General features: G+C 34.7%; 4 protein-coding genes across 5 annotated transcripts; 3 read left to right on the plus strand and 1 right to left on the minus strand.

The window, feature by feature from the left end:
* The first annotated feature begins 5,584 nt into the window (after positions 1-5,584).
* LOC121238101 (replication protein A 70 kDa DNA-binding subunit B-like) lies at positions 5,585-6,936 on the plus strand. Its single transcript, XM_041134956.1, has 6 exons — positions 5,585-5,687; positions 5,773-5,851; positions 5,963-6,119; positions 6,276-6,433; positions 6,547-6,667; positions 6,778-6,936. Exons 1-6 carry the CDS (start codon positions 5,585-5,587, stop codon positions 6,934-6,936), a joined length of 777 nt encoding a protein of 258 aa, XP_040990890.1.
* Positions 6,937-7,640: 704 nt separating this feature from the next.
* Positions 7,641-8,807, plus strand: LOC121238068 (cyclin-dependent protein kinase inhibitor SMR10-like). 2 transcript variants are annotated; one of them, XM_041134925.1, is made up of 2 exons: positions 7,641-7,995; positions 8,109-8,807. In XM_041134925.1, exon 2 carries the CDS (start codon positions 8,109-8,111, stop codon positions 8,625-8,627), a length of 519 nt encoding a protein of 172 aa, XP_040990859.1. In that variant the 5' UTR covers positions 7,641-7,995; the 3' UTR covers positions 8,628-8,807. The 2 variants fall into 2 exon arrangements, with proteins under 2 accessions (XP_040990859.1, XP_040990858.1); XM_041134924.1 differs by having other exon boundaries at positions 7,658-8,807.
* Positions 8,808-17,306: 8,499 nt separating this feature from the next.
* LOC121238297 (uncharacterized protein At3g17950-like) lies at positions 17,307-19,834 on the plus strand. Its single transcript, XM_041135128.1, has 3 exons — positions 17,307-17,531; positions 17,780-17,932; positions 19,155-19,834. Exons 1-3 carry the CDS (start codon positions 17,517-17,519, stop codon positions 19,671-19,673), a joined length of 687 nt encoding a protein of 228 aa, XP_040991062.1. The 5' UTR covers positions 17,307-17,516; the 3' UTR covers positions 19,674-19,834.
* Positions 19,835-23,017: 3,183 nt separating this feature from the next.
* LOC121239772 (putative E3 ubiquitin-protein ligase XBAT31) lies at positions 23,018-26,924 on the minus strand. The gene is made up of 8 exons (XM_041137091.1): positions 26,497-26,924; positions 26,281-26,340; positions 26,035-26,106; positions 25,822-25,943; positions 25,584-25,724; positions 25,397-25,504; positions 24,683-24,947; positions 23,018-23,903 (listed from the first exon to the last, which is right to left on the minus strand). The coding sequence occupies exons 1-8, from the start codon at positions 26,674-26,676 to the stop codon at positions 23,508-23,510; spliced, it is 1,344 nt and encodes a 447-aa protein (XP_040993025.1). The 5' UTR covers positions 26,677-26,924; the 3' UTR covers positions 23,018-23,507.

Raw genomic sequence — 26,924 nt, forward strand, 5'->3', positions numbered from 1 at the left:
AGGGTAAGAAAGATATATAAAATTTAGTCGTACTTCTTCTCCTTTTTTTCCTCCCTTATATACAGTTTCATTCAACGATACCTTTATTAGAAATTATAGCAACTTTAAGAATTTACCTCAATTCTATGGTTCATTTTTCCTCCATAGGAAATCAGCATCAACAATCAGCTGGTCATAGGAAAATATTACAAACAGTGCCATTTGAGGCAACTTTCTTATCATCAGTTCCATTCTGTAGATTTTGTGAAGCAAAGAGATTTCAACATGAAACGAAGGGTTTTTGTTGTGCCGATGGAACAATCTCTTTAACTACAAATGATGTTCCAGACCAACTTTACCATTTGTTTACTTCTAATACAGTTGAATCTGTCAACTTTCTTACGTATGTTCGCACATACAACAACAAATTTGCTTTTACATCATTCGGAGTTAAATTTGATAAAGATTTGTGTAGAAGAAACAGAGGTATTTATACATTTCGAGCTCAAGGTCAAATTTATCATTACATTAATGACTTGGTTCCTTTGGATGGACATCCTTCATATCTACAACTATATTTTTATGATACCGAACATGAATTGGACAATCGTGTTTATGACATCGAAAGATTGGATTCATCAACTGTTGCTCAACTAATGGATATTCTTCATGTTAATCCATACTCAACATTCTTTCGAAGTCTTGGGGATTTGCCCAATTTAGAAAATCACAAAATCCATATTCGATCAGATGCGGGTTTGGATCAGCGTGTTTTTAACACACCGTCAGCTTCCCAAGTAGCAGTCATTTGGATTGAAGATGATGATTCAGAACATTTAAAAGGACGAAATATTGTGGTATTCAATCATGCAGGTGGAAGTCATATAGTCCAATACTATTTTGGCTGTTATGATCCACTGCAATATCCATTGTTATTTCCTTTTGGGGATACTGGTTGGCACCAAGGAATATTAAGAGTAAAGAAAGGGGAAAGACTACCACAACGAGTAACAAGAGCAACAATTGACCCTCAACAATCAGTATCAGCGGAACAACTGCTTATAAAGGAACAAGAAGGTTAAAATAATTAATTTTCTTTTAACTTTTAATTATTCTAATATAACAATATTATATTTCTAATTTGTTAAATTTATCATCTTACAGTGCTGAAAAAGAATAGAAAACAACAGGTCGTTTCATGCCGCGAGTACTATTGCTACAAACTTCAAATTAGGAAAAATATAAAATCTATTTTGTTGCTCTCGGGACGTTTACTGCAGCAGTTTGTTGTTGATATGTACGTAAAAATTGAGACATCAAGATTGGATTATTTTCGTAATAAGCAACAAGAGATTCGATCTGAAGTGTATCAAGGAATAGTTGACAGTATATCAATTGGAGAAAGCAATGCTTCTAAAGTTGGTAAACGTATCATTCTGCCTTCTTCTTTTATTGGAGGTCCAAGAGATATGCGCAAAAGATATATGGAAGCAATGGCTTTAGTCCAACGCTTTGGAAAACCGGACATCTTTCTAACCATGACATGTAACCCAAGTTGGAAAGAAATCTTAGATGAGTTGGGTCCACGAGAAGAAGCACAAAATCGTCCTGATTTGATTGCACGTATCTTTAGAGCAAAATTAGAAGAATTGAAGGATGAATTATTCAAACGGGAGATATTTGGGAAAGTTTCAGCATATGTATATGTCATTGAACATCAGAAAAGAGGACTACCACATGCACATTTCTTGATCATACTACAAAGAGATTGGAAAATCTATGCTCCAGAATCTTTTGATGAAATTGTATCAGCAGAAATACCTGACAAAGAAAGAAATTTACATTTGCACAAGGCAGTAATAAGACATATGATGCATGGTCCCTGTGGAGTAGTAAATCCGAGCAATGTGTGTATGAAAACAAATGGCAGTTGTAAAAACCACTTTCCAAAAGGCTTTGCATCTAACACAACTGTTGGAATCGATTGTTTCCCACAGTACAGACGTTGTGATAATGGAATAACTGTCAAAGTCAGAGGTAAAAATTTGGATAACCGTTGGGTTGTTCCACATAATCCATATCTCCTCGCAAAATTTGATTGTCACTTGAATGTAGAAATTTGCTCAACAATCAAAGCAGTCAAATACCTTTATAAGTACATTTATAAAGGTCATGATCGTGTTGCTTTCAACTTGATTCCTGGACAAAACATCCAAGATATTGATGAAATCCAACAATTTCAATCAGCTAGATGGATTGCTCCACCAGAAGCCATGTGGAGAATATATGGCTTTATTCTTAATGAAATGTATCCATCAGTTTACAGTTTACATCTACATCTTGAAGATCAACATCTGGTAGCTTTTCATGCACATAACGACCTTAACAATGTTCTGAGATCTGATTTTACGGCAAAATCAATGTTGACTGAATTTTTTTCAACAAATCAAACTAATGAAAATGCACGAAGACTACTGTACAAAGAATTTCCTGAAGCTTTTGTTTGGAATCAACAACACAAAATATGGACTCCAAGAAAGAAGAAAACTGTTATAGGCCGCATTGTTACAGCAAGTCCATTCGAAGGTGAAAGGTATTACTTACGGATATTGTTAAATCATATAAGAGGCCCTTTATCATTTGACCACATCAAAACAGTTGGCAATGTCACTGCACCAACCTTTCGTGAAGCAGCTACATTACATGGTTTGTTACAAAGAGATACCAGTTTGCAAGATTGTATGCAAGAGGCTTCCTTATACCAAATACCACACAGTTTAAGACGGTTATTTGCAACAATTTTAGTATATTGTAACCCAACAAATCCTAGAGAACTTTGGGAATACTTTGAACAAGATATGTCAAGCGATTTCCAAACAAGTGTTGCAACATCAGCAGATATTAGGACAAAAGTCTTACGAAGCATCTCTTCTACACTTGAATCGATGGGAAAAGACATAAACATGTTCCATTTAATAGAACATGATGTTTCTTTTGATCAGAATGAAACTGAATCTAGGGAAATAAATGATGAATTTGCAGTTTTGATACCAGAAGAAGATCTTATGGCTTCGATGAGTCTTAATCCTGAACAACAACATGCATATGAATCAATTTTACAGAAAGTCCTTCTAAATGAATCTGCTGCATTCTTCATTGATGGTCCTGGTGGAACAGGGAAAACATTCTTATATAAAGCACTTCTCGCTACAGTGAGATCAAGAAACTTAATTGCTCTTGCAACTGCATCGTCTGGTGTTGCTGCATCTATTTTACCTGGGGGTCGAACAGCACATTCACGCTTCAAAATTCCATTAGATCTTGACAAAAATAGTACTTGTTGTGTAAGCAAACAAGGTGCTCTTGCCAAATTGTTACGTCTTGCAAAGTTAATCATATGGGATGAAGCACCTATGTCTAGAAAAGAATGTATGCAAGCATTGGATAAAATGTTACGAGACATAACTGATTCAAGATTACCATTTGGTGGAAAAATTATCGTATTCGGTGGAGATTTTCGTCAAGTCTTACCAGTGATTCGTAAAGGCACAAGACAAGAAGAAGTTAATGCCAGTTTAGCATCGTCATATTTGTGGTCCACTTTAACTAAGATTAGTTTAAGTGAAAATATGCGAGCAAGATTCGATCCAAACTTCTCAAATTATTTACTTCAGGTCGGAAATGGAACAACACCAATCACAATTGAGAATAAGATCAAAATTCCCAGTGAAATGCTCATTCCTTACAAAAATGATGTGGAGTCTTTAGATGATCTGATCGATGCAGTCTTCCAGGATATTGGCAGTTATTCAGAAAATTTATCCGAAATGACAAATCGAGCTATATTGACACCAAAGAACAACTCCGTCGATGAGATAAATACAATACTTATTCAAAGATTTCCTGGTACAGTTACACAATACTATAGCTTCGATGAAACGATTGATACATCAGAACAAGGCATCATGGAGGATTTCTTAAACACATTAACACCAAATGGACTTCCACCCCATGAATTATTACTAAAAAAAAATTGTCCTATCATGTTACTCAGAAATGTCAATCCTTCAGAAGGTTTATGCAATGGAACACGTCTTATTTGTCGCAACTTTGAACGAAATATCATTGATGCTGAAATTGCAGTTGGTCACCACACCGGAAAAAGAGTTTTCATACCAAGGATTCCTTTCTTGCCAAATGCAGATGATAATAGTGGTTTTCCATTCAAAAGAACACAATTTCCTATCAGATTAAGTTTTGCGATGACAATAAATAAAGCACAAGGGCAGACATTAGATTTTGTTGGTGTATACTTGCCTCAACCTGTATTTTGTCATGGCCAACTATATGTAGCACTGTCAAGAGCCAAAACTTCTGCTTCAGTAAAAGTTCTTATAAGACCAGTGTCAACTCATGATTGTGAAGAAGCTGAAACAAATAATATTGTTTATAGAGAATTACTAACACTAGCATATCCATCATAAACTTCTGTGAGTAATCAAATTTCAATATATACCTCTCAATTAAATACAATTTGTTTTTCCACTATGTAATTTTCACAACTTCTTATTATTCTTTTATTAAAATTGTTTTATTTAAATTCAATTGTTTGGACTAATATTTCTTTCTTTTAATTCATATGTAGGCTTCAACATGCGGACTGTCTATACATCAATCAAAAACATTACTCCAAGTACAAGAAATTGGAGCATCAAGATGATTGTGTCAGACAAATCACCCAAACGTACTGCACAACATTCACCAACAAAATATCAAAATCTGACATTGATAGACCCTGAGGTAACACATTGACATCAATATCATACTTGCAAGAATATACTTAATGTTTACATTGTATTCTTTCACATGATATATTCAAAATATATATGTTTTCCCCTTACAACATAGATTCATTCTAACTATATTTTTAAATTAAATCTTATATATATATTTAATAAGTACTATTTTCTAATCAATTGAATGCAAATAACTATTTACTTATGCAATATTATGCAGGGCAACCGACTACAAGCAACAATTTTCGGCAAAGATATAGACCTACGTAATGACATGTTACACATATTCCGGTCTTACTACATCAGTAATGCTTATGTTAAGCCTTTAGATCCCAAGCATAGAATTGAAGCACATGAATACCAGTGGATCTTAAATTCAAGAACAATCATCGAAAACATTCCAGATGACGAAGTGGAATTACAACCACCAGAATATGATATTATCCCATTCACCAATCTGCATGACTACAAAAACACTGGAACTGAAATAGGTAAATATCACATCAATATATTTAACATACTTCTTAATACTCTTATTCAGTTTTCACAAAAAAAAAAATTCAACATAATTGAACAGCTATTCTGGCGATCGCAATATACATGAAACCTCCCAGAGAAATTACCTCAATACATGGGCCAACAAAAATTCAAGAAATATATGTTATCGACCAGAGGTAAAGAAGATTTCTCAACTATATATGTGATATTAATAAATTCTTTAACTACCTTGTTTTCAATATTATTTCATCATACTACACTTTTAAATACTTTATCCTAAATTTTACAGCTTGATGCCGATATGGTTAACTATGTGGAGTCGATTTGTAGACGGTGAATGCCGAGCAATCTCTGATATTATTGAAGCTAAGCCAACTCTACTCGCAACACGTTTAAAAGTCGGTTCATACAATGGTATATTACACAACTTATAATATCAACATTTATTAAAAATAGAATGTTATTATCTACTAACAAATTTTTTTTCTTTATAATATAGGTCTTTCTCTTTCATCTCAACCGACAAGCGTATTTACCTTAAATCCTGTCATCCCTGCTGCAACTCCATTATGTCAATGGTAATTCTTCAAAATATATATTCATCAACTAGCTCTAAAATTGTTTTTTCTTTTATATCTTTTCCTCCATGATTTCTCTCATTCATTTTAAATTATTCTAAAAATATTTAGGACGATGCTTAATCATGCACTGCTTGAAGAAATCGTCGAAAAAAATCTACATCATACAACGGCATCAGCATCAGCATCGACATCAAATGTTGACATGAAAGACATAATTAAGCTTGATGATCTTGCTGGTTTTCTTAAATCACTACAACCAATGACGGTACAATTCTACGGTCTTCTTAAACTTTTTTTTCTTTATATATATTGCCTTCTAAAAATTTTACACATGCCTTTTCAAAATAAATATAACCTTATCTTAAGGCTACATACTATTTACAACCATTAAAAACATATATCTGTTCCAAAATTAATGCAGAAAGCAAAATTTTGGATTAAAGCAACTATTTGTGTGGTTGATCTCCATCAAATATTCTTCTACATGTCCTGCATTGGGTGTAAGAAGGGGACTGGATATGAGCAAAATGAAAAATTTCAATGTTATCATTGCAAATACATGAGCAATGCACAACCACGGTATATATGTTATATTCATATTTTACGTCGTAAATGTTTCTTTAATCAATTTTATGTTATATTTAAATTATTACTTAATCATTCAGACTAAAAAATATAGTTTGTTTATATAGCTGTCGAGCTTACATCGAAGTTGACGATGGTAATGGACGACTTGGGACTGTCATGTTCGGTCAAATTGCAGAAGAAGCTCTGGGTTGCACAGCAATCGAACTAATGGAACGTACAGGAAAGGTAACCAACTTATTCATATTCCAATTTGTATTTTAAAAACATTTAATCTTAGATATTCAAATAGAAAGTTATCAAAAATATCTTTTACATTATATTTATTCACCATACAGGAACATTTACCGTATATCCAAAATATTGCAAAATTATGTTCAACCAAAAAATGGATCATACAATTGGGTGCAGATTTGGATCAACTCCAAAAACAACGTCACAAAAACTTCAATGTTCTCTCCATAAATGCTGTAAATGACGAGAACACACCACTTTGAATCCATAACCAGCAAACTTTACTTTCAATAACGAAAGAAACAATTATGTAATATTTAGCAGTTTCAGACTTTACTTTCAGTAACGAAAGAAACAATTATGTAATATTTAGTCGTTTTAGACTCTACTTTCAGTAACAAAAGAAACAATTATGTAATATTTAGCAGTTTCAGACTTTACTTTCAGTAACAAAAAAACAATTATGTAATATTTAGTCCTTTTAGACTCTTTCCTTCTACACTAGATGTTTATATTTTAGAATAATTTAATACAGGGCAAACGTGCATCGCACGTAAATTCACTGCTAGTACATATACAAGTTGGTGCGTTGACACATCATTTATAGAGAAATCCATTATAATTTAAAAAAATAATAAAATATTATTTAATTTTTAATATATATATATATACATATATATTGAAAGATAATTTTTAATAGAGTTAGTCTCCATATATTGGAGACTGCTCATACAAGCTCATACATTGTGTTATATTTAAAAAAATTTAAAATTATAATAATATCATTTTTAAAATTGTTTTTTTTTTCCTTTTATCTCTATTCTTCAATGGAACTGTACACATAATTTCTTATTCAGGACTGTAAATAGAATTTCTGTTTTTAATATAATTGATATAAAAGATTTCTGATTAACGTAACTAAAAAGTAAAACTTAAAAATATATTTTGTATGTGATTGTTTGCAAGAATGAATAATTGACAGTAGTATTTGACTTCGGCCAAAGGATATTAATGGCTGACTCGTAGAGGAGAGAGAGAGAAAGGTTACATCCGCATTGGATCCTCCTCCGATCGAAGTGGGTTTAAAGCTTCTCCCACTTTCTCTCTCACTCGTGTCTCCCTAAAAACATCTTGATCGGGAACATCCAAAGAAGGTCGAAGAAATCACTTAAAAACGGAAAAGATCGATGGTGATTTTATGGTTATATTCTCAGGGCATCGTTACATTTATACATCGATCATCGTTCTTGTTTCCTCAGTTAGAGAGGCTTGTCGGTGATCTTTAGATTTCTTCATCATCATCTTCTTACCCGATTGTTTTGGTACTGCTTCTTCATTCCAATTCTTATCGTCTTCTTATAAACATGTACTTTGTCCTGCATTAATTACTCTGAAATCAAGTTACTTTTCGTTCATGGGTGTGTCCGATTCTCAGATGCTTGTCTCTGATAAGGATCTGAATGTTATGAAATTGAATTTCGCAACAAGACCCGCGTTGGAATTTCAAGATGAGTGCAAGACAGAACCTCCAGAAGATCGAGGGGTTCGCAAAATTCCAGAAGTACTGCAAGAAGAAGAACAAGAATATCAAAAACAAGAACAAGATCTAGAACAAGAACAAGAAAAAGAAGATAAACATGACAGCATTTCTCTTTCATCTCTGGGGGTCAGAATTCCTTCTCTAGGAGAATTCAGGGACATTGAGGAGGAGGATGACGGGTTCAAGACTCCAACTTCGTTGGATCATAAAATCCCAGTGTTTCTGCAATGCCCTCCTGCACCAAGAAAACTCAAACCAAAAGCAGTAGTGACGACAAAGCGAAAAGCCGCTAGACGAAGAATTCCGCTTGATCTGTCAAATGAGATTGAATTGTTGTTCCCTCCAAGTACTCTTCAAGCACTAGATCTTAGTGGTAAGATTAGGAAAATTAGAGAAGGAGATGAAACCAGATGATGGTTTTCTATATGTTAATCTTCTTTTTTCTTTGTTCTTTCTTTTCTTTTTCATATATATCAGGTTTTCTGTATGTTATCATGTGAAGCTTAATTATATCTTCTACTTCTACTTCTTTAAAAGTGGAATTTTCCACATAAAGTGGCATCTTATCTATGAAAATAGTCATGTTTGTCATCAGTGTGAATTATTTCTCCTCGATCGATCCATTTTCATATCAAGTCTATCATATCGATCTGTCCTTTTTTCTTATCTTGTTTGCTGGAAAGAAGTTTATCAAGCAGGTAGTTAGGGATCTCGAACTGGACACAGATCTGAATCTCTATAAATGTATCATGAGCAAGAGGTCAAAACTAATTAAAGTAAGAGTCTTCAAAGAAGTAGTTCATACCATACTTAGGATTCCCATTTAGTTGCACCATGATTCTTCTAAATATATTATGCGTCATATTATTTCATAAGAGAGAAGCTTGAAAGTGGATCTCTCAGCTCTATATCTCTCTCTTTCTGGGTTGCATTGACTTTGTTTGGTTGAAATGATAAAATGGGGCTGCATTTTGACTTTCCCAAGAGAGAAAGCAAAACATCCTCCATTGAAATTAGCAGAAGGTCGTTTGAGCAAACCCATGTGGGGATATTCCCTCTGATGACAGGAGTTTTTTTTTTCCAGCGGTACTCATTATAAGGAGGTATCTCTAACTTCAAGGCTGTTCATGCTGGCCCCCACCTTTCTCTATAGATGAGTATCATCATGGAGGCATCTGATACTTTTGGTTTAATTAATTTGTTGGTTCCGCTCCTGATCTTTTTGAAGTTTTTTGTCGCCATTCATAACATGAGATGACAGATAAATCATTGGGAACTGGCAAAATGTAAATGTCTAACTTTGAATTCGAATTGCAGCTGACTCTTTTGTTTCACACATGAACAGCAAAGACTTGTTCATCAATAAGAGAGGTGGTGCAGCTGGATTTAGTATATTCATCTTTTTTTACCCCTAGTACTTTTCTTGCTGTTTGGATCTCAAGTAAATTTTAGTTGAAATATACTATTTACAAACCTGGTATATAATTACCACTTATCATGGAATTTTTTTTTTTTTTATAAAAGATTCAAAATACCAATATTTTTTAGAGAAGTCCTTAGAACCAGTCAGGCTAATGTTACCCAAATAACAATCCACTAATAATTAAGTGACACCTAGGCTTTCTACCATAGCTATCTTATATATGCACTACATCATATTACAAAAAAATATTGCCCTCCCTTCGCACCCCACTTTGGTTTTCTCAGCCCTCTCGCACCCCCTCTCGCATGGCTCACCCCAAGATCTGCGACAGGGCGGACGTTAACCCACCATGCTGCGATGGACGGAACCCACAAAACTCCCCAAATCTTCTCCCCGTGCCCTCACGAAACCCAGAGCCCATCCACCAGACCACCAACGTTGACCCTTCTCCTCAAACCACAAACTGTCAAATGTATTTGATTTTAAGAAAACAATTTTTCATTGTTGTTGTTGTGAATAATCAAATCATTTGAGATAAAAGCTTACAAAAGTGGATTGAACGACCACAAAAGTTTGGTATAAAAAAGAAAAAAATGAAGAATCGTTGATATAAAGGAAGAGAAAGGTTTTCGACCGCCAAATTTGGAACTGAATCAATGGTGGGGGCTAAGACATGAATTGAAGAGGCACTGGATCTCCATCATACAGGTTGGGTAGGGGAGTTTCTAGGGATGGGGCTTAGGTGGAAGAGGGAAGAAGAAAAGGGGATGACCTACCGCACCGTGAGAAACACGCTCGAGGTCAAATTCCTGCCGCACCGTGAAGTCGAGCTCCGTTGTGGCTCTTGGTTGATCTTCGTTGCACGGGTTGGGTAGGGGAAATTTTGGGGTTGAGGGCTTCGGTGTAAGAGGGAAGAAGAAAAGATGCAAGGGAGGGGCTCGTGGGTGAAATCTGTGCCTTGAAAATGATTATGTGTGGTTAAGAGTATTGAAATTATTGTGTGATTTCTGACGTGTTAGCAGTTGATAGGAGGGCTACTCTACTTCATATAACAAATAGCCTGACCGCTTAGAAGCAATTTTTATTTTTTAATATAGGTTGATGTAAAAATATGTCACATCAGTGGACTAGAGTGGTGTGTTTTGTGTCAATAAAGATCCTTGCAAATAAGTTTATTTATTCTTGTTTCGAGATACATTGCTTCCTTTCTTCTTTTGATTTTTTCTTCGGATAATGCTCAGGTGACCATCAAATGTGCCTACTAAATGTGCACATTAGTACAAATGAGTTTTTTTATTTTTCTTTCTTTTTCTTTAAACATTTTTTAAACATCCTTAACTATTAAGAAAAAAATAAATAAATATATAAATAAAAATATATGAGTAGACATATTTGGTGGGCATATTTAGTAGTCATAATATCACTTTTCTTTTTCTTCTGTTTTGCAAATAGTTGAAAAATGGTTTTAGTCAAACCGATTCAACCGATTCTATTTCAATTGGCCAAAAGAAAATTGATTTTGCACATTTTTTCAAATTGATTTTTTTTGATTTTTTTTCTTTTGTTCTACTCATAGTTGAAAAATGGTTTTAGTAAGACCGATTCAAGGATGTCAAAATCAACTCAACACATCTCAAATTAATTATTAATAAGATATACTACTTTTTCTATTTCCTATACAAGTTTAAATTCATCTCAACTTACTTCATACATTCAAATATTACATATCTCAACTTATTTACATTCAAACACATATCAATGAAACCCACAAAATACTATAATTCACAAATCAATTCAGATCATCTGAGATCACCTCAGCATCCAAACGCAGCCTCAACCGATTCTATTTCTTTTCTTTTTTTTCTCAGCAAGTAAGTATTTATAGACAAACTAACGGATACAAGACACAAGTTCAATAGGGTAGGAGTCTCCTACAATCTTTCCAAAGCCAACACACATTACAACACAAAAGTAAAAAAACAAATGGGGTGATCGGAGTCAAAAAATTGACTCCCACCAAATTCCCACAAGGGGAGACCGCTTGAAGACGGTTTTTGAATAGTCTGATGAACAGACTATTAACCTGCAGCTATAAGCTACAGTACAAAGGAGTGTGCTGCAACGTCTTGGTTTGGACTGGCTGGAATGAACCTTCACATCCACTTTCACTTGATTTTCAGTTAGGGAAAGTGGAAACATAATGTAGCAACAAAAAATTGAGACGAATCACCGGCGAGGGGCCACCACTGGCTGTGGCGGCTCGTGCAGTACATGCACCACACCTTGAGAGATCCGATTCTATTTCAATTGGTCTGATTTTGCACTTTTTTCCAATTGCTCGTAGAACTTGTTCAATCAACCACTCCAAGCCGGTTTGAAACCAACTTAATCAAAATTGCGCGCGTTTGTTCTTTGGGTGAAGTTTGAAAAGCAAGGTTTTTTTTTTCTCTCTCTATTATCAGATTATGATAAAACTAAACACATATTAAACTCTTTTCATAATTATGTTCACTAAGAGTTTAGAAAACTTGAGTTAACTGATGGAGTTTTTGCTTTGTTTACTTAAAAGAAGAACAAATTAGAAAATAAATCAGTATTTTGTAATAAAATTTATTGTGACTGTGCACAAAATATTATGATCATTACTATATATGACCTTATAGCTTAAGGGCATTTACCTTTTTTGGAAGATGAGAGAGAATAAAAGGAGAACACTTGGGTCAAATACCTTAATTGCCTTCTTATAGAAACTATTTAGATTTATAGTATATTTTTATTCAAGTCAAGAAATTCATAATTTAAGCTTTTCCATACGTGATTTTAAATGCTTGAAAATCAGCAATGTACTTTTTTTTTTTTTATATTTTTATTAATATTAAAATATTCAATTCAAATTTGTTAGGATGCTAAACCACTCAGTTCGACAAGTGGAATCCATGATCTGAATGATCTGATTTCTGATTTTAATTTTGGTTTTTCAAACCCTAATTTTGAGAATGTAAAACATATATAGGTATAGAATCTAGGGTTGCTACCCGCATGGTGCAGGGGGGCACCCCCTCCCCCGCTTGGGGTGGGGGGAGAGTTTTCAACCCAGCCCCGATACAGGGGGTGGGGTTGAAACCGCATCCCGCCCCTCCTCCCACTCAACCTAATGATTCATTAGGTTTATAATTTGTTTTTAGGTCTAAAATTTTTTTAGATTCAAATTATAATATAATATAATTATAAATTTTATTTAAAAAATATGAACTCATTAGAGTTGTATTTTGGATTATCTTGACCTCCTAAGCTAACATTTATATAGAATACCAAGGTAATTCAATAGTCATTCTAAAACTTTTATATAGTAAGTCTCACATTATTTAATAATGACTATTATATTATCTTGACCTTTTATATAAATATTGACTTAAGAGGTTAAAACAATCAATTAACTTGAATTTAAATTTTTAACAAATTATATATATTTATATAAATATAAAAAATAATATTTTTTATTATAAATTTAGAAGGATGCGGAGCTACGTGCCAGGCGATAAAGCATGAGACCCTGAAGTATTGGACTCGACATCTTTTAATTTATATGATGGAGATATTTGAAAATAGGAAGATACTTTTTAAATTGGTCAATGGTCATTCCTTTTGTCTTCGAGTCCAAGACGTAATTATTGTGAAGAGTTTTGTCCAAAAGCTTTGTATTTAGTCCTGATCATAGTTCCAAGGTCGTCAGTTTTGACCAATAACTAGTCTTGTCTATCGCATGCCGGCTGAAAATATTATCTTCATCAATTATTACATAAAATAAAAAATAAAAAAAAAAGATTTACATTTATATATATTTCTTGGTTAGATATTAAGAATATAGAATTTTGTGTTTTATTTGAGAGTTTGAAAAAGTTGTAATAATTAAATGAAAAAGTTAAAGATTTAAAATTAAAAAATAATTTATATTTAAATAATGTTTAAAAAAAAAATCTTAAAATATCTTAAAATATTCGAGAACAGCTGTACTTCCAAATGAGCCCTTAAAAAGCCTGCAAGTTGGCTCTCTCTCTCTCAATAAAATATGCTAGGCATAAGCTCCAGTTATTTGTAAGAGTTTAGTGGGCTGTCGTCATTTGTAATGGGCTCTCCCATATTGCAACCTTAAGTAATACTCTCGTAACAAACACCAACGGTAAAGGAGGATAAAGAATCTCAGCTGCAGAGCCCAGCCTTCTGGCCCAATCTCTCCGGCCCCATCTAAAAACATGCCTTTTTAAACGTTCCTAGGAAAATTTGAAAGGTAATTTTAGGTACTTTTCCTAGCTTTATAGAGAGAGGATCTACCATTTTCTTGAAATCATTTTTTCCCTTCTTTAATTCTGTGTATTCAAGTAATTATTTCTAATGAGTTCTTCTACTTGCAAGTCAGTATTGAGAATGCACTTTTTAGATAGCTTATATTAAACATTTTAAACTTCTACACTATGAAGAGTGTATCCTTCGCACCAGTTTGCAAATAATTTTTTTTTTCTCGAATATAGATCAATCTCAAGCCAATGCAAAACTAAAGCTTTAGAGCATTAGCATTAGATTCATCAAAGTCATTTTCAAAATTTGATAAAAAAGTATATATTTTTCATAAATCCAAAATCTCTCTAGCCAAAATCCCACATTGAATTAGTAAAAATAATAATATAATATTATTTTTTTAATAATAATAATTTTAAGGTTTTTATATATTTTACAATTACACTAACTATATTTTAATTAATGAAAGTAAAAGGACTTTCAAGGGAAGTGAAAACCTTGAGAAATGAAAATTGAAAAGCAAAGCAATTCGGGTAATTTTTATAATAAAATATTACTTTTAAAGATGAACAGTACATCTTCAAATTTGAATATATACTTAAAATTACTATAGTTCATAGTTTAAATTTTTACTTTTTAAAGAAGTCAATATAGATCATTTTATTTACATTTGTTCAAATTTTGAAGATCCATGAGAAGCCAATGCCAGTGCCAACCAATCAATTTCAAATTTGAAGGCATTTTATAAAAAGTGGGGTTGTTTCATCAAGGCAATCAATTCCTCATTGGTGAGGGGTCATACGTACTACATTCTTGAGATAATTAAAGAGTATAATTATTTAGGCCTTAAAAAGAGACACTAACAGAAGAAGATATTTGCATTAGTTTCTTCCCTTTTTTTTCTCTTTTTTTTTTTTATGATTTCCTAGGATAAAAAAGACAAGAGCTTTCCCAAATAAACCTTGGCAAATGACGTTCCGCGCCCCCGCCCTCCCCCCCCCCCCCCCCCCCCCCCCCCCCCCCCCCCCCCCCCACGGCGTCTCTCTCCCCTAAAAGAGAACCATTTTTCTTCACAAAGAACTCCTTAGGACCGGTCGGGTTGATTTTAGTCAAATAACTGCCTTACAATCACATAGCAACACCTAAGACTTCCACCACACTTATTCTAAACTAGTACTACATCAGAATTTCTCTTTCTCTCTCTACGCAATTTCCCTTTCTCCCTTCGCTCCCCCACGAACTCGAACGATTTGGCTTCCATTCTCTCCCACAGAATCCTCTCTGCCACAACGACTACCCTCACCACCACCACCACGACCCTTTTCTCCGTCATCGTACGAGGAACTCGAGCCCCCTTATCTGCCACAATCCCCTCCCTCTTAATTGATTCTCACACTGAAGCCACCATTTCTGCCACTCTCTTCACTACCCGCCCCTAATCTTGACTCTTCTAGTGCCGCCGATGAGATTCTCTACCTAGTGCCGTTGAGATTGCGTGTTTGCGATGAGTTTTACTGTGATTTTGAGCTTATTCTCTATACTTGATAATATGAGATTGCGGGTTTGATATGGGTTTCACTGTGATTTTGAATGGATTATGGTTTGATTGTGGATTTTAATTTGATTGGGTTTTGATGGAGAGGAGATGGAGATGATTGACAGAAATGGGGGAGGTCGGCGATAGAGATGGGCAACGGCGAAGATGACGGGCGATGCCACAATGGAGATGCTTGGCGACGGCAGCAGGAGAAGATGAAAGCAGCGACGAAAAGAGGGCAAATGATGGTGCAAATGAGAAACAAGAGCACATACAAATTGATTCTCTGTGGTGGAGTGTATTTCTCTTATAATGTTTTTTCCTACGTGGCTTGAGATGAATGGAGAGTTGTTTTTGTGGGATTTGCAGCCTGACCGTTGTGAAGCACTACTCTTCTTCACAATGTTGACGATGTTAATGGGAGATGAGCATAATCGGTAAATTATATGAAAAGTAACAATGTCATTATTCTAATTTGGAAATTAGATTGCAAATTTGAGAGAAATACATCTATTAGAGCATCATTGGCTTGGCCAAATGAAAAGATTGGCTAAAATTTGCATAATTGATGTTAAAAAATCTCACATTGAATTGGACAAATCTAAAATAATTTAGATTCTTGCTACAGTAGTTGGCTAAAGATGGAAAACTACAATTGATTTACCAAACATTAAAATATTAATTTTTCACTCTAATCAAACATTAAAATATTAATTTTTTCACTCCAAACAAATATATTATTTGCTTTGTAATTAAAAAATTTTGATATAATTTAGCATTAAATGACTTTTGAAAATATGCTTTTTTAATATTAATTTAATTAGAATATAATTATTATTAACATTTAATTGGTAGAGTTACAAAATGTGATATTGATTAAATTTTAAAAATAGATTTAACCAAACCAATTAGAATGTTATAAGAAAGAATAAAGAGCTACTGGACAGTTGGACTTAGATGATAAGGTAAGTAAAGGATAATTTATATTGGGCCAGAAGAATAACTGGACCAAAATCTGCAATCCAAAGGCCCATATAATGGGGCATATGATGAGAAGGTAGACGACAAGAGGGACCTATCTCTCGTCTCAATTGAAAAGGTGCACTCAATGGCTGTGGACTTCTTGATACGCATTAAGCATTTCAACCTTTTTTTCCACTTTATAGGATCCTCTTCTTCCAACCTCATGATGTAAATCGTCCTTTTCCTTTCTCATATGCCTTCATTATCGAATGTAATTGGCCCCCCAAGAGCCTCTAATCCTGGCCACATGGTACACATGCACGTGTATTTATTACTTTAGCCCTCCCAAAATAATTATATATATATATATATGGCTTTTCTCCTATATGTTAGCATATATAGAAATAGACTAAAAGTTAGAAAAAAAATATAGTAAATATGTAAAAAAAGATTGTTACAAATTTTATAAAAATAAATTTATAAATTGATATAATTTCATATGATACGTTAGTGAATCATTTTAATAAAAATGATATATTCATTTAGGGTATATAAATAATGAAAAAAAAAAAAAAAACCTTAGCCTAAGGTTTCAAAGTGATTACCCTATTGAGGTTGTAGAGAGGCACAAATAAATGAAGATTTCGCGGCAGGGTATATCTGTCATGACTGTTTCTGATGAACTGGCTCCTTCTGGACTTTTGCCTTTGTTTACTTCAGAAACAAAATGATTCCCTTTTCGTTTTCTGGTCAACAAAACCAAGAAATGCAGAGAGAAAAGTGTGCACCAAATGATAACTCCTTTTACTCATTTTATCACTCTTTTTTAGTCCCCTTCTGATTGTTTTTACTTCTCTCTCTCTCTCTCTCTCTAAAGTAATAATTCTGAGCTACTGTACATTTGAAAGACCCCTATATATAGATTTACCTGATTCATCTTCTCAGTAGCCCATCAAATTACAGCAGTTCTTTTCAATGACAGTTCATTCGTTCGTTCATTCATTCCTGCTACCTGAAGTGACCACATTGGACTTGTTTTTACCATAATCAATCAGCATAAGTACTATTATAGTACTTGACAAACATGGCCGCTGGACAGGTATTCGTTTGTCTTCTCTCTAATTCATTTGGATTTTCTCCCTGGTTCTCTCCCTCAGATTTGTTCTGTCTGTCCAGGTTCTGAGGTGGTTTTGTACTGTCTTTTCCTATAATTTTCTGATAGTGGGTCTGACTTTCCTGAGCATTGTCTTGTTTGTTATTGCCGAGTTCCATTGTTCATTTTTGTCTATTTTCGACAAGAGGATGTCTAATTCATATATTTTCTTTTTGTGATTGATTTGATTGTAGGAGGAAGGCTGGCCTCTGGGTCTGCAGCCATTGAATGTGAGAGTAGGGTTGGTTAGAAACCATGATTTCTCTGGATCAGTATCATTCAACACCCTACTCACTGGCTCCCCAACGTGCTCCACAGATTCTTCCTCATCGGATTTGGACACAGAGGTCAGCAATATTTAAATAAAAAATTAAGAAATTGCTTTCGTACATTTTGTAGAGAGGAGTCTCGGCTCTAATATTTCTATTGGGATCTCAAATTTCTGGACAGGCAAACAAAGTCATTTGACATGATTGGAATGAACTATTGCTTTTTCAGTTTGAGAAAAGTTTGTATCCCCCTCAAAATGTACCGCTGCAGAACTTTTTTTTTTTTTTTTTTTTAGTAATAAAGAAATGATTTTAAATATATTAGTATATTTTTTTTATTTTTAAAAAATATTTAAATATATTAAAAAAAATAAAAAACTAAAAAACAAGAAACGGTATAAATGAGCGGTGCTACTCAGACTTTCAATTTCTCTCTTTTGTCCTCTTATGAACAAAGATTAATCTTGATGATTTGAATGTCATTTTCTTGATCATCTCTCTCTAAGGCCGTTTCCATTTTCATTGAATCTCATTTGATTGGTTAGTTGATCTTCATTTTGCTCACGACTAGAGAGACGATTCATTAGGATCGAGGGAGTTAAATTTTACAATCCTAGTATAGCATTACAATGCGAACCTAAGAGCATTTATAATGACTCATGTAAAATACATTTTTATGTAAAATATAAAGAAAGTTGATTAAAATACCCTTCCAATAAATTTTGTATTTTGATCTTTATTTTACATTTTGCTACAATAATCTTCTATATGTAGAGAATATTGTTCACAACTCTAAAACATTTTTAATTATTTTCTATCTCATTTGCAAAGTCATTGATAGTTAGAAGAAATATTTGAAATAAATAAAAAAATATTTAAATAATATAGAGAAAAAATAGATAAACTGATGTATAATTTATTGTAAAAATTAATATGTAAAATAGAAAAAATGAATTTTTGTAATATATTTTGAAGTATAGGATAAAGTAACCCTTGAGGATGCTCGAATTTTTTTTTTTTTTTTTTTAGAATGCTCGAATTGAGTTCAATCAAAACTGTTTACAAGTTTAATTTATCTCACATGACTAGACATCATGTGTTTTCAAATCATTAATTGCTGTCTATACATTAATATTCGAATTGAACAGCTTTTTGAATTTGGCAAATGTATCACTCGACCAACTCGGTTCGAGATTAAGCAACAGTACTTTATTATAATGTCTTGAGATTTTTGGACAAAAATGTTTTGATCTTTTGCTGAATTACCACATGCCCTTGTGGTACTGCATTATAATTGCAGTCTACAGGGTCTTTTTTCCATGACAGGAGCGTCACGCTTGGGAGCCTTATAGGCGTTTCCAGCATTTTGGAGCTCTCTAGAAGATCAATACGGAGAAGAAAAACCGAACCCCTCAAGGAAAAGAAGAGCAGCAGCAAGCTGCCCAGATCATTAGGGTTTTTCTCTTTGTGCTTAAGGGACAGAACTGATGGTATAAAGAGTGTGAAGAATCCTTCATCTCTTCGCCATTTTCTTGCTGTGGAGAGAAAAACTTCAGCTGCTGCTGATCATGACGAAAATTATCAAAGGAACCAGAACCCTTTCAATGGTATTGGACCCGAAGAATTACTTGGATTGGCGCAGCCTGTTACAGAACCAAACTCACTTTTTGTTAATGGTCGTGTTGCTCCTCCTCCTCAAACTAGTTCGGGTACAAATACTTCAGATGTCGGAAGGAGAAGAGAAAAGGGAGTACTAGATCATGAGCATGGTGATCATGGGGTTGGAGTTCCTTCACTATTTTCATGCATGTGTGGATAATCAACAGACTGAACAAGCATGCATGTGTATTGTGTGCCAAATCCATTTTTTGGCTCTCAAATGTTGTCCTAGGATGGAGTAAACTGCATGCCTTGGAAAGATGTGGAAACTATTTTAAACCTCTTATTGGATTTGCCTAAGATGTACGTGCAAAGTGATCATATCATGAGCAGTACTGCATCTGTGATAGTGAAAATATCAATAAAATTTTGAAGAGAAAACGAAGATTGAGAGAGAGAGAGAGAGAATGAATGAATGAATGCCAATAGTATATCTTATGCATTAAAAAAAATTTAAAATTTCATTATGGGACTAAAATTCTTAGTTTTCTTTGGCTAAAGGCCTATACACCTTTTTTTTTTCAGATTGTTTACAGAAAATATGAGTTTTGTTTCGTTAGTTTTAATGGAAGTTGGACTTTAAATAGGCTTGGGCCAACTTAAGACGATGTGGGTCATGAATTGTGGTGGGAATGGGCTAAACTCCAGATGTAGATACAGGATCAAAATGAATGGAATAAATAATTACAAAGGTGAGGGAGGACAGGGCAGAGGATATCACGTGCATGGGGCAAGATGATGAGGAATCATGAAGCCCGTGATGCATGGAGACGCGTGAGCTTTATGCCAGAGAGTCTCTTCTCCCTCCTCGATCGTGATGAGGATGCATCAGAGAAATGCAGAACAAGACAGTAATTAAGAAGGTTGTTGCCTGTTGGTGTGATCGTGGGTAGAAAATAACATCAACAGCCATGCACTCAGTTTCGTGGGAGACTTATGCACGGGTGAGAGGTGCCAATGGCAATGGAGACCGAAGCGAGAAAAGTGGCTTTATTTATCATAACAGATAATTCGATACTTTTTGTTGTATTCTAAAGTTTCAAACTCCGCCATAAATTATTGAGAATTTTCACTTTGCACCCGCTGTTATAATTTGATGGTTACAATTGTGCCAAGTACGTAGTTAACAATGGTTGTTAAATTGGTATATTTTAAGCCATTTTTTGTATCACTTATTTAAATTATAATCACTCAAAATGCCTCACATAATATGTATAATTAAGAATGAAAAAAAAAATCATTTTTAAGAAACCCCCGACTTCGTGTGAGCATGTTAAGATATAAAATAAATAATAAATTTTACTTCTTTCCACAAGTTTAACCTTTTGGAATAAGTGATGATTTTACATGGTATCAGAGTAGATTTAGGTCCTGAGTTCAAATTTTAACTCTACATTCTATCTCATTTAATTAAATATTTCACATGTTAGACATTCATGGAGGGTGAGTCTGACCCACACGTGAAGAGGAATGTTAATATATAAAATAAATAATAAAATATATTTCTTCTCATCAACTTAAACTTTTGGGACAAGTGATGATACAGAGCGGGATATAGTCCAAATTCCTTGAGTAGAAGATTAGCTGTTTAGCAAAAATAGGTTAATTGTGTCCTATAGAATTATGATTTTGCACGCTTTGTTAGGGACACATCACATTTTATTGTTAATCGTATCTCATAGAATTATCATTTTGCACGCTTTGTTAAGGATTACATCATCACATTTTATTGTTGACGTTATACTTTTTAAGGCAACCTAACGAAGCTGATGGATACTGGACCAATTTTTGTCCTATTATTTAAAATTTGTTTGGCCACTAGTCGCTGATCAAAACCCCAACTAAATGGAAATGGATGGACCCACAACCTTTTTTATTAAAAAATAAAAAATAAAGAAAAAATAATAATTTTCAAGTTTGATAACTTTGACGATCCAAAGTGGACGGGAAAACATCCTTTTTAAGTGCTAAGGTGTCGGCCACAAGGATTTTTTAGATTTTAAATAGAGAGATATTTCTTCAGCTTGTGAATTCAACAGCGGCCACCTCGGAGAAAAGGACTGATAACTGTGGTTGGCGTCTCCCAATAACCAGATTCATGTGAATATTCAACTGTTTTTATTGGATTCCAAGTGCCAAGTGGGAAGAAAATTGGTAAATTTCTGAGTTTTTTTAAATGAAATATTGAGATTGGATGAAAATGACCCATTAAGCATAGATATTTTGCTATAAAACTCATTGTATAAGCAGTTTATATATAAAATATTGTGGTAATCTTTGACCCACTACCGGATGTTTTTGCATGAAGTACATTAAAGCTTTGTTTAGATAGTAAGATGAGATGAAATGATTTTAAATGAAAGTTAAAAGTTAAATAAAATGTTGTTAGAATATTATTTTTTAATATTATTATTGTTTTGAGATTTGAAAAAATTATAGTTTTTATTATATTTTATATGAAAATTTTAAAAAAATTATAATAATGAGATAAGATGAAATGAAATAAAAATTGTTTTTATATCAAATGAGACATTAGAAAATCAAACTAAGAGTTTGTGTTTGGCAAGTAAGAAAAGAGAAAAAAGTACACGTTTAATTAAAGAAAAGGAAATTCCTAAGAATAAATACTATTGATAATCTTTTCTGTTATCAAATACGTAAGAGAGTTAATATTGTCTAATTGCATTGACCATCGCTTAGAATTTTGACTAGAACAGTAGAACTTGATCTGAGGTGAACAAGGGATGCAATTTTTATTTATTTAATTATTTATTTTCATTTTCTTGCCGGGGTGCACCATATATTTCTTCCGAGTGTCGGATTCGATCCCACATGTATCACACATCTTGAATCTGAACCGTTAGATATGTTGTCCCTCCAAGGGACCCAGTTGAAGAAGTTGACATGATACACACCAATCATCCATGAAGCGTGGGACCCATAGAACAAATCTGAGCCGTTAGATATGTTGTCCCTCCAAGGGACCCAGTTGAAGAAGTTGACATGATACACACCAATCATCCATGAAGCGTGGGACCCATAGAACAAGTCAATAAAGTGTCTAAATCAAGCAAATTAAATAATATGAGATGATTTTATTATTTTTAGATTTAAAAATTTTGAATTATTTATTATATTTTATATAAAAATTCAAAAAATTTATTATATCCAAACGAGATGTTAAAAGAGTCAAGAATCCATAAGTATCTTGGCCACACCCATGCCATGCAATACTTTAAGAGCATGCAAGTTTACTACAAAACAAACTGGCTTGGACATCAAAATATCATATATCCAAAAGCTAGGGTCCAACCTCCACACACTCAATAGGCCCAACACCCAGTCCACGTGTCAGCATCATGTCATATCATTTTCACCGGGATCCCACCCAGATGCGAAAGTTGGGTAATCAATCTGACTTTTGAGTGTGGATTTTCTTATTAAAATCAATTGAGACTTGAGAGTGCCTGAATTATTAAAACCAAGGGAGACAGGATCACATGAAAACCAACAGCCAAACAGACATTTTCTCTTTGTAGTTTATTATTCAATTTTCTGCAGAAAAAATATAAGAAATATATTTACATATCTCTTTCAAAAGAAAGAGTGGCTTGGTGGGGTCAAAACACACCCCTCCAAACTCATTCACATCCTTCCTTGACTCTTTCCAAGGGGTCCAATTATCCCAAAGTGGCAGCCATTGCAGAATGTTGAATTCTACTTTTGAGGAAAAGGAATTTCCTTTTTTAACCAATTCGGGTGTTAGGGAGACCCCTCTCAAAGATCATCGATACTTCTTCAATCCCAAGTAATAGAAATATTACAACTTGACCCACACAACAAAGCTTACCCAACCCAAACTGCAACTCACTTTGCTTATTTCCCAAAACTACAAAAACATATGGATTTCTATCTATACATACGAATGGGTCCGGTAGTGATGGCGTTGATCGCCAAATGAAATCTTTTGATTGCAAAAAAACTCCTGCCAACATCAAGGCTTATCAACCCACTCATTTTCAGCAGCAATCCGTCCCGAGTTCCTACCACCCATCTTTCCAATTGACCCCATTGAGGCTAAGCCCTTAAAGCTGCTGCTTCCCTCACTTAAGTTCTGGGACATCCTTGACCTTCTTAACTTGGAAGAACTCATATCACCGATACTGTGTTCAGTGTCTTCGTAACTTTTTATCTTTGCAACCACCAGTCTGGCAATTGTGCTTCGGCAAAATGGGCAAACTGGTGGGCTTAGGCATGCTGTGGTTGGGTTGGGTTTGTTGTGGCAGCAAAGCGCTAGAGTGCAATGTGCACACATTTGGTGTCCACAATCTTGGACTTCAATTGTGCACACCTGCTCAAAGCATATGCAGCATAGCTCGGTATCGCTGATCTGAAGAATAATTGTCGCAATGAATACATCAGATCCATATTTGCAACAATCCATATCTCTTAATGGTTCATGTAATTACTAATTAGCAGGAGATATGGTTCTTACAAACTCACATTGGCAGAATAGAATACTAGCAACTAAGTTAATGATTGGGACAAGGCTTCAAATTGAGATAGGTTTAAGATTTGCCTAGAATGCAGGGGACTCTGCCTCAGACAATGGTGTTAAAAAAAAAGACTTGCAAAACTTCCAGTCTCTCTGATTAGGTTAAGGAACATAATTTGGACCAGGACCAATATATTAATTTTTGCTCAAAAGCAAATCGATAACCAATATTATAGATGCAAGTAAGATGCCAAGTTGAAATTCAACACCTCAAAATAGGGAAGCATGTGCCAAGGAGTGCATATAAAGCAAGGAAAAGTAGTATGCATGTATCCCCAAGTTACTGATTAGTAAGGCTTCAGAAAATTTTCATCAGAAGACTAGCAGTTCAGTTCAAATGTCGGATCATAAATTAAAGTGCACTTCTAAACATCTTTGCCCAGCTTCAAAATGTTTGTTATCGTAATATAAATTGTGAATTCAAAATCATGGTTTTGAACTTCAAAAACTTCCATATGTTTTTTCGATTTTGATATGGTCTTAATAATGTTTCTCCATTTCCTACTTGAAATTTACAGCGTCTCTAGAAATTCAAATTTTATACGTTCTGATTAAATTATGAAAAAGTATCAAAGTCAAGTAAGCATTTCTACAAGTATGTGGAGAAACATTACCTCAGAAATGTTGTCCTCCACCCCAATATCAGAATGAGATGAAGTTGGAGATGGAAGAGAGTATGCAGTTCCCTTTAAGATGGTCTTCTCCCTCTCTTTGTTTGCCTCCATCAAGGCCTGTTCTAACAGAGCTTTAGCCTCCTGATTAAGCTCACCGATGAACTTCAAAGGTGATGGCCAGACAAGAGGCTCTGTGGATGAAGGATTTAGCAAGGCTGCACATGCTCCATGCTTGCGCTTCAAAGCAACCACATACGGTATCCTCCTGTGAATGAAGCAAATAGTTAGATTATCCATTTTAGAATATCAAGTCGAGGCAAAAATGAATAGCACTTCTGTGACCAAAAAACAATATCGCTGGTTTAGATCCATAGAATGGTCAGCAAAACATTGGATATATGATAAAATTAAGAATCTTCTAAAAATGCAAATATTTCCAAATTTAACCATTGCATAGATGGGGAGTGTTACTGCAATGGCCCTATTTTTTCAAGTCCAAATTTTTCACAAGATTTCAATAGATCGCATATTCAAGATAATTCTTCAATATATATACACAAAAACATACAAACAAGATAAGCCAGACATTATTGTTCAGTGAGAGCATGTTAGATTAACTGATACCAGAAATCTGAGCATATTATTAAACTTTCAGCGGATACACTGAAAAACTAAGCACGTTTTGGTTCAGATTAAGAAGAAAATTAATCATACCCAGATGCGTCTCTTTGAAAACGATCCGCACCCCATGCTAACAACTCACGGATGCAATCAAGAGATCCCCCTCTGGCAGCAAGATGGAGAGGAGTACTTCCCGGGAAGCTGTAAACAGCAATATATCAATCCACAAAACAAATGAACATCATGAATCATTACCGATTTACTTCACTGTAATTATTACCCGTATCCGCCAGTGGAAGCACAAACAAGAGCTCCATTGTCTAGCAGAATATGTACACATTCAGGCCGTCTTCGACGAGCTGCTAAGTGCAGTGGTGTTGCTCCCCTAGCATCTCTAATATTCACAAACCGTGCAAATCCCCTGCAACAATCAAATTACCACAAGTATCATTATCGAAAACTCATAAGTCAAATCAAACCAGGGAGCGGGCCAAATCAATTCACAAAAAGAGACCAACCAAGAAACAGCAACTGTACTAGATTGAGCAGCAGAAAGAATTGCTTGAAGGCAATCGGCGTGGCCGTAGTAAGCAGCATAGTGCAAACAGGTTCTTCCGTTAAGGGAATCAAACATCAATATCTGAAGTTAAGATTGTCTATATCAATCTTCAAATCTCAGCCCCAATAAATGAGAGAAAAATTGGAAATTCTAAATTGGAAACTTTACAGACATTAGCTCCAGCTTCAAGGAGCCTTCTTACGCATGAGATATTGCCGTGCATTACAGCTAACATAAGCGGAGTCTGGAAAGTTTCAAATCAATAAATCAAAACAAGAATTAGAGGAGGCATAAATGAAGATAACCTAACCACAAGATCAGTCACTTCGAAGCAAAAAAAGAAAAGACATCATAAGATCACATTCGTCGCAAAATACAAGGTGGAAAAAATAAAAATGAAGTAAATACGAACTCTTACCTGCTTTTGACGATTCAACGCGTCTGGATTTACAGATCGATCCAAAAGCATGGACAATATCTGCAACGTATTCAAAACGCGGAAACACACATCAACAAACTAACCCAAAAGAATGAATAGAACAGCATTCAACTTCACCCGCACAGAAAAACTCCAGGGGTCAGAACCCTGAAAAGTCACAGAACGGGAGACCTCTTGAAAAGGAACAGCACCCACCTCGATCTGGCCATTGGCGGCCGCTACGTGAAGCGCAGAGTGGCGATCATAGACGGTGGTGTGGTGCAAGAGAGCTGGGTTTCTCTCCAGCAGAGCCTCCACAGTTTTCAAGTCCCCGGCTAGCACTGCCCTGAAGAGCCCGTGCTCGTGACTGGCTGCGCAACTCAGTCCCTGACCCATATTCCTCTCTCTCTCTCCCTCCCTCTCTCTCTCTCTCTCTATATATATCTATACTTGTGAGCGCATTTCACTGACGGTCACCGGAGAGGCGCTCCACCTCTAAGCTGCTCCACGTTCCTCCAGAGGTGGTGGCCTCGTTTGCTATCTCTGTATAAAGCTCACATTTATAAGTCCTGTAAACGAAGAGAGCCTTCAGTCTCTGTAGAGGGAGAGAGAGAGAGAGAAGACGAAGAAGAAGAATCGGGCAG

The sequence above is a fragment of the Juglans microcarpa x Juglans regia genome, chromosome 7D (genome assembly GCF_004785595.1).
Source record: "Juglans microcarpa x Juglans regia isolate MS1-56 chromosome 7D, Jm3101_v1.0, whole genome shotgun sequence".
Classification (NCBI taxonomy): domain Eukaryota; kingdom Viridiplantae; phylum Streptophyta; class Magnoliopsida; order Fagales; family Juglandaceae; genus Juglans; species Juglans microcarpa x Juglans regia.